Source organism: Notolabrus celidotus, chromosome 1, assembly GCF_009762535.1.
Source record: "Notolabrus celidotus isolate fNotCel1 chromosome 1, fNotCel1.pri, whole genome shotgun sequence".
NCBI classification, from domain to species: Eukaryota; Metazoa; Chordata; class Actinopteri; order Labriformes; family Labridae; genus Notolabrus; species Notolabrus celidotus.
This window is the reverse complement of record NC_048272.1, coordinates 23827589-23836173: the sequence shown is the minus strand read 5'-3', so window position 1 is coordinate 23836173 and position 8585 is coordinate 23827589. Positions and strand designations below refer to the sequence as shown.

Here is an 8585-nt window from a genome sequence, read left to right as displayed (position 1 = left end):
TGAGCCCCCACTTCCGCCGCAGCATCTCCCGAAGAAGAAACCGGCGCTGTTTTTGAACTGTGAGGAGGAATCTCTATGGGAGGAATGTGCAGCTTTACCAGGCAGGTGTGGTTCTGCTGGACTGTGAATAAACTCTAACATCCACTTTAACATCGACAGCTGTTACATTGTACTTCATCCGCACGATCACTGGGACATTTTTGTCCAGGTATGTGGTTTGTTTCTTTATTTTGGGTATCTTAACGTTAGTCAAATCAGCACTTCCTTGCTAATGTTAATGTTAGCTTCCTTGTATCATATGCAGTAACGCTAAATCTGAAATTACTCTTGCTTTTTGAAATACAGTCTCGACTGAGCTTGAACATAGGTGACGAAATACAACTTACACAACTATTATTTGATACAATAACGTTGTTTCGTTTTATTTAGCTATTTATTTCATGCGTGAATGTTAGCCTTTCCGTAATGTACATCACATGTTATGTTTCTAACTGTACTCATTCAGTGCAAGTCCAGAACAGGACTACATCGGTGATTTAACCCTGTTCCGTCCTGTACAAAATCCGCGCTCTCAACAAGGTGCAAGAAGCAACTACTCGCGTTTTTCAAATTCCCCATACTGACTTATCTAATATCATACCAGCTCCAGATAACTCAGCCACACTAAGACACGATGGAGCCGTCTGTGGTAAACCTGTTCAGCCAGTTCCAGAGTCTCACAGCCCAGGTGGATGGTCTAAATGAGAGCATTGAACCACGTAAGTCATTCCTCCACGTTGTTTTTGTATTTGTCCCAGTTTTAGAGGCCTTAAAAGAGTTTAAGTTAAGTGTGCGTTGTCTTGTTGAGCAAACTGTTGTCACATGGTGCTAACGTGGTGCATCTCAAAATGTGTTAGCTGCATAGACTGTATGAATGATTAGCAGGTGCAATGGAATTGTAGTCACACATGAAATGCAGACATGGTGCAGCCCTTAACACAAAACGGGACTGACTTAGCTGTTGGGGTGCAGTAAAATAGTCCATTTGAATAACATAGATGGTGCTATTAATGTCCATTCAAGCAACAGGAAGGCACTGTTTATAACCTCAATACTTTATGACCCTTTGTCTTCTATCTTACAGTAATTCACATCATTGTCACTTAAATTCACAGCAGTTATGGAGGCCTAATGCAACTAGCTGCCACAGATGAATAGTTTGCAGCACATGACAGCAATGACACAATCTCCTCTTCTGTTTTTCTTACTCAGAGTTCCTCCAGATGGCTATGAACTTTGAAGAGTGCCGTAAGAAGTGGCTGGGAAAAGACGAGGAGCTGCTTTCCTGTAAAGAGGTGCTGGCCAAATCAGAGACTGAAAAGGGAGCCCTAGAGGTCAAACTTAAGCATGCTCGCAACCAGGTGGATGTGGAGATCCGCCGTCGCCAGAAAGCTGAATCTGTCTATGAGAAACTGGTTGGTGCAACACCGCTCATAAATATTGCACGTCAACACAAATGTTTCCGGGCAATGAATAAAAACACATTTTTGTGTGTAACAGGAACGGCAACTACAGCTGATCCGGGAGCTGTTGATATCAGAAAACAACGGCAGTGTCCACCTGAGTGAGGAGCAGCGCTCTGCCCTGGCCTTCCTCAGTGCCCACTCCCAGGCAGCACAGGCTGCCAAAGGCAATCTCAACACCAGTCGAAGGTCAGACCCTCTTTGTCTTGTTCTGAAACAAATAGCTGGTCAGTTTTATTGTTTTAATTTCCCTGAGAGTAAAGATGAGAAATTGATATACATTTTCATTTAACCACAGTCCCTCATCCATTCTTGAGTGTTCACTTATATTAAGAGTACAGTGATGTGAACATTTATTAAGCTATGTGCTATTAACTACACAGAGGTGAAGCAAAAACAATTTATTTCATCATTAGTTGTGTCAGTGGCTAGTTGGAAAATGGCACAAAGAGTTGTACAGACAGGAGGATTAAAAGATGACTCTAAATTAATTTCACAGGTTAACTACCATTGATGAATCAGCTTCTTTGCTGTCTGACATCAGCTATGACCAAACAGATGACTCTTTGGTATGTTGACCCATTTAATAAAATGCAGAATCTGGAGGAGGCTGTATTTCTTAATTACTGTTGTGTAACTCTTCACTTTTCCTTCAGGACTGGGATTCCTCTGCAGTGAAAACTTTGAGGCTGCGGAAGCGACAGAAACGGGTAAGTGATAGAAAGATAGAAAAGTTGCAGCGATGGAAAAAAATAGCAAAACGCTGAGGCAAAAGAGATGATAATAAAGTGCTTTAGAATTAAATAAAATCAAGGATGGAGTACTTAAATCTTTGAAAAAAAACAGAAAATACCTGTCAAAAATAAGTAACTAAACAAATAATTCATAAGAAGAAATAGATAACAATGAAATAAAATAAGTAAAGTTTATTGTTTTAAAACTAATTAAAATGTAAACCAGTTACTCCAAATTAAGAGCTAATAATTATTAAACAAATCTATAGCATAATCATTGATTGTGTCTTCTAACGACAACAGTCTGCAAACCTTTTTCAGCAGAGAGGGTGGCATTGTAAAAGATACAATGATCACAAATAGGTACTCATGGATGCCTGTTTTTATTTATGATTAAGTGATTTAAAACTGTTTTGCATATAAATACAGTGATTGGTTTGATAGATGTATCCATCCATCAGCACTTCTTTTGTCTCAGTAGCCAGCCCCCTCCCAAAAAATTTCCACCTCCAATCATAAGTTAAGGAGGACAAGACGGTAACATTAAACTAGTTTATTTGGCTCACATCACAGTGAATGAATGCTTGTGTGTTTGGCACAGGGCCTTCTTCAGAGTGTCTGAAGATTTTTTCGAATGCTACTTGAACATAAGCCAAAAACTCTACTGCAAGTCTTCACTCCACCTCCAACTGGGTCTTTAAAAGTTATTGTACACTTTAATCCACAGCGTTCCTCCAGAAAACTTCAGGATATCCCTCCACAGGCTCTGAAGAAACCTCGCTCCTCTGGGCGCACAGCAGACAGGGTAATGCTGACCTCTGCAGATGACTGTGCTATATAACACTAGCAGCTTTTTTAGGATTCAAATTCTTTATTGAAATACAATTAAATTGTCTATTAAGAGTCAATCAACCTCCATATTTGTTTCTAAACCATCTGAAATGATCACCAGTTTCATTAAAATGAGCCTTGTATATCTTTTTTTTTTAATATAGATGAATGAATCTATAGTGGCCAAAACCACCATCACTGTGCCTGTGAATGGTGGGACTGTAGAGGCTGTCTCCACCATTGCAACTGTGCCTTACTGGACACGCAGCAGGAAGAGTGGTGAGAATGTTAAAGATCTTCTTTTTTGATCTTCACGAAAACTAAAGAAAATTATACAATCTTTTTGACAATTGAATGTTGTAATTTGACCACCATGTGCTCGATCCACAGCCGCTCTAGAATGGGCTGATACAACCACTACTGATCAATCAGAGACAGCTAGTGAGGCTCCCAGCACGCCAGTCTCAGAGTTCCCAGCCAAACTGCGAACCTCCAAAGCTAATGTGGGAGGAAAGAAGCACCAGTTTATTGCCAAAACAGTAAGACTGCACACCATGATGTTGAGACATTTAAGTGTTTCAGATATAGATATGCTCCTCCATCAAATTACAAGCCAGATCACTGTGTTGCAGTTTCTGTTGTCTTTTAAGTAAACTTTTCCCTCCATCCCTAAGGTGATCAAGTCAGAGTTCTGTGCACCATGCGGAAGAAGAACAAAGTTTGGCAAGATGGTCCTCCGCTGCCAGGATTGTAGGGTTGTGACCCATCCAGAGTGTCGTGACCGCTGTCCCCTGCCCTGTAATCCCACAGCTGTTAGCACTCCCATGAGGAACACAGAGGTACATGATTCTCTTGGCTTAATTCTTTATTTTGACTCTTAAACTGTAGTTATTTTCTATAACTTTCCAATAATCTGCATAAAAATATATAATTTATGTTTTCAGAGCACATTGGCCGACTTCACTCCAGCCACTTCTCCAAAGATCCCGCCTCTGGTTATCTACTGTATTAAGGAAATCGAACACAGAGGCCTACATGAGGTAGGTTAATCTTAATTCAAGTCCTTGTTTATTTGTCACCCTTGTGCTACGCTTTGATCCCTTTTCCCTCGAGCCTTTGCAGCAGATAATTTCTCTCTAATTAGTTATCTCTTTCAGTGGTATGGTATCACAGGCTGCCAGACAATGAGAGCTGGTTTCTTTTATCTCCTCCTCACCCCAGGTTGGCCTGTACAGAGTCTCTGGCCAAGAGCGCTCTGTGAGGGAGCTGAAGGAGAAGCTGATTAGAGGAAAGACTCTTCCTCTGCTCAGCAAAGTAGAAGATATCAACGTCATCGCAGGTGTCCTCAAAGACTTCTTCAGAAAGCTTCCAGAGCCGCTGCTCACCTTTAAACTCAACAGAGCCTTCATGGAGGCGGCAGGTGAGTTTCTGAGACGTTTAGAATCATACACAGGAGAATGGTTTACATGCAGTGGACCTTTTCTGTCTAATTTTTTAATGCGTATGTATTCTTTTAAGAACAAGTATTTTAAAGTGGGTGAGGGGAACAGATGCAGAATATGAGATTATTTTATTATTGTTTTTGTAGAAATCCAGGATGAAGACAACAGTCTTGCCGTGCTGTATCAGACCATCAGTGAGCTTCCTCAACCTAACCGGGACAGTCTGGCCTGCCTCATGATCCATCTACAGAAGTAATTTTCTTTACATTTCAACAGAGCTAAAACATCTTGTCCTCTATCCTTTCCTCACTGCTCCTAACCTTCCACTCATTAGACAGGAGTTGTGTTAACAATGACGTGTAAGTTGAAAGTACTTTTGGTTTGACACAACAGTGAGCAGTTAAGCAGCTTATGTTTAACCTCTTACATTGCTGAAGTACAGATACGTTTTCATGCAAGTCAAGAGTAGTGAAATGTTATCACCCTTCCTTTTCCCAGAGTCTCTCACAGTGTGGACACTAAGATGGATGTGCACAACCTGGCCAGGGTGTTTGGGCCGACCCTTGTGGGTCATGCTGTTCCGGATCCAGAGCCTATGACCATCCTGCATGATACAAACAGACAACCAAGGGTAAAGCAGCTGATAACATTACACCTTGATATGGATGTTTTTCAGTAGCCAATAATATTTATTTGTAGTTTTGTGTGTTTTTCTGTAGTTTAAAATCAGTTATTCAGTTTATTTAGTCTTTTAATTTAAACATCAGATGCTAGATTAATTTGATTTTTCTCTCTAGGTTATAGAGCGCTTGCTCAGTATTCCAGCGGGCTACTGGAGCCATTTTGCCTATCCAGATAGTGCAGACATGGGCGATCCCCACCACATGGAAACTCCTGACCACAAAGGTAAGTTACTCTAAATAAACAGCATGAAAGTAAGATTATATGGAAATTTAAGAACAACCGTTAGCAGTAAATAATATGACAACAAGAGATCAAATCTTTCTGTTGTATAAAGAATATATTTTCAGCATCTTTTGTTAACAAATATAAATCTGTCATGTTGTTAACCTGGAAAGTATTGATCTTCCCACGATCTAAAGGGAGCATACTGGGACCAGTGACCACTCCAGAGCACCAGATGATGTCCAAAACACCGTCCTCCAGCTCTCTCTCCAAGCGCATGATGCACACTCTCTCCAGCACATCCATGTAAGCTCACTCATACTTTAACACACTCGCACTGTCATGCTTTTCAAATGCCACTTAGCCCAGTCCAAGCTAAAAATAGTAGTTATAACATATGTGGAAATAACCATTTCAGACTATAAATGAATTTATCTTGGATAACTGTTCTGTGAACGGAAAAAGCTGTATTCAAAACTAATATGATCAGCTCCTTGTTTATATATTAGCAACTGAACACTAAAATAGAACAGAACATTATTAAACATGAGAATCGTCTTTACCTCTATTTATCCTACTTTGAAATGAGGAGGTGTCTCATTAGGCATATCAAGTGGAAACACCTGTGTGGGTCAAGCAAAGGGTTCTTTGGGTCATTAGATAATAGCTTATGGTTGAGTGTTTATTGTCTGCTATAGAGCTGCTACCATTTTCTCTTTTAACTCTATATCATTCTAAGAACAAGGACCATTTAGGTACTCGTCATAAAAGAGACTGAAATTCACTTTATTCTAATGAAAAGTTGTTAATCACAAAGGTGAGTTTTACGCGCTGTTATGTATAAAACTCTGGGAAACATAGTGATTTATGTGTCATGACATTTTTTTTGTCATGACACATTTCAAGTTTTGAAACAAACACTTTGACAGAAACCAAGAATGTATTCTACTTTTATGTCTGAACATCATCTTCAAAGTTTCTCTGCTCATTTGGCGATGTAGCATCACTTGTACTAAGCTAAAAATTCTACTGTTTGCCCCCTAACCTCTAACCCCTGACCCCCCTCACTCATAGATTTGGGAGCAAGAGCAAAGCAACAGCTGTCTCGAACCGCCAGTGCAACTTCTTCGCTTCTCCACAGCTGAAGTAACGGTAAAAGATGATAAAAAACAAAACAAAAAGGCCACCTAAATTGTACCTCTGGGTCACTAACTGCAATAAAAGAATATATATGTTTAGATAATCATGTGGGACTAAAACTACTTTGCAATTATAGCGTGTAACAGTTTTATTACTGAGTTTTTATACATGTATCTTATGCACGTTTTTCTAGCCAGGTCTCATCTTTCAAAAGATTCCTGCATGCATGTTGAAGTTTGTTTTTATATCTTTGATTACTAATGATTAAGTGACCAAAACTGCTGCAACACCAGTTTGATTGTAAGAAGTCTGAAGGCCTAATGACCAAACTACCATCCTAAACATATTCAAGGATGATTATATTCTACTTCATGCTTTGATGATGTTAAAATACTATGCATTCATTGTGTTGGATTTCTAAACCTGTGGTTTTAACCACAGTGTCAGTAGTGCTTGGGCACTTGTGAAATACAGTGCTGCAATGAGGAAAGAGCACAGATGTTTTTTTAATAGCCAGTGTTTCTTTGTCTTTGGCATTGGTTGCCTTGTTGTTTTCCTGAAAGTGACACCTTACTTCTTTTCATGATTTTTTAAATATATATTTATGTTGATTGCACAATATGATGACATATAAAAATCATGATGATTTGTATGATTTAACAATACTGCAATGTAAACACTGATACTGAATGGGAATAATGCATTTTGCACTGTAGCTACCTAACAACAACCTGGGAAAATGTGTATATACCTGGGAGTACTAACCACTAGAGGTCGCTGTTGCGCCACTTCTAATAAGCAAGCCATAAACAATGAAGATGACCTGCTATAAGTTATGCACACCAGTCAGTATTTCTGACCATAATTGCTTTTAGACATGGACTGATCATTGAAAATGTTGTGGGATTTTCCTGTGAGACATCACGGTCAGTCAATTATTTCTCTCTCACAAGCCAAAGATTCAATATAACGTGAGTGGTCTTCTCAATTTAAAAAAGAAAAAATACAATCTGGGGCTTCTTTAGTAATTATGCACATTTATGTTTTTTTATGTATTTGTATTGACACTGATTTTCTTGTGGGGTTGCATCACCAGTAATGCAAAACAAATGACGCTCTTTCTGAGGTGATTTCTTCTCTCTGCTGCTCACGCTCTGTCACGCCTCATTAGCCCCAGATTTTAACATGATGATGACATTACTGGTTCAAGTGTTAGTTATTTAGAGGAGAGAAATTCATTATGACAAACCGATTTCACAGTTTTCCTCATTAAACCAAATATAACCAACTTTGCTGCCACTATTTATACTGTGAGAATGTAAGACTCTGGTATAATTATGTTTTATGCATTCTTGTACAAGTACTCCATTGTATTGTTATATTTCTCTAATGAAATATTTTCTAACTGATGTAGTTACTTTAACCTACTTTTTGTGGACTAAATGTTAACACTCATTTCTTTGTCTGAGCTTAATTAAAATCATGGAAGTCCATGGTTGAGCTGAAAATAAAGCATCAAAAGACTGCTCCTTTTGTTTCGGGGAGTGTTATTCATGCATCAGAAGGGCATGAAGGGTGAGGAACCCCCTTAAATGAGACCCATAGAGCATGTGACTCATACATGTTGGATTTGTGGGCTTTATTGTGAACCATCCAACCCCCTCCAAAATACAAACCTCTTTCACCTGAAATGGATTAGCATTACCCTATTAACTGAGTATGATAATTCCCAATTCATAATGCCTAAAACATTCATGTTTAGCACTCTTCATCTTCATTTTTCTGGTGTAAATTAAATATTTCCCCATTGTTATTCAAGATCTTCAGAGAAAGAAGCACAGAGACGGTTATTCCAAAGCCAACGTGCCGCAGAATGATAATGCAATTTAGCTCATTGTTCCAATAGTCATTACAGCTTTTTCCATAATCTATTGGACTGAGTGGGCAGGCGACAAGGTCTAACGTTATTATGAATTAAAAGCAAGGACCATTTCTGTGACTTATAGTTATTCCATTAACAATTGAGAGTG

The 8585-nt window shown here is 39.0% G+C and overlaps 1 protein-coding gene across 1 annotated transcript; it reads left to right on the top strand.

Moving 5' to 3' along the window:
- On the top strand, positions 1 to 8083 carry LOC117817380 (rac GTPase-activating protein 1-like). The gene is made up of 17 exons (XM_034690076.1): positions 1 to 208; positions 644 to 758; positions 1252 to 1454; positions 1540 to 1691; positions 2002 to 2071; positions 2159 to 2212; positions 2964 to 3041; positions 3232 to 3346; positions 3458 to 3606; positions 3742 to 3906; positions 4012 to 4107; positions 4289 to 4487; positions 4656 to 4761; positions 5008 to 5140; positions 5307 to 5415; positions 5613 to 5721; positions 6490 to 8083. The coding sequence occupies exons 2-17, from the start codon at positions 674 to 676 to the stop codon at positions 6563 to 6565; spliced, it is 1899 nt and encodes a 632-aa protein (XP_034545967.1). The 5' UTR covers positions 1 to 208; positions 644 to 673; the 3' UTR covers positions 6566 to 8083.
- The last annotated feature ends 502 nt before the right edge of the window (positions 8084 to 8585 follow it).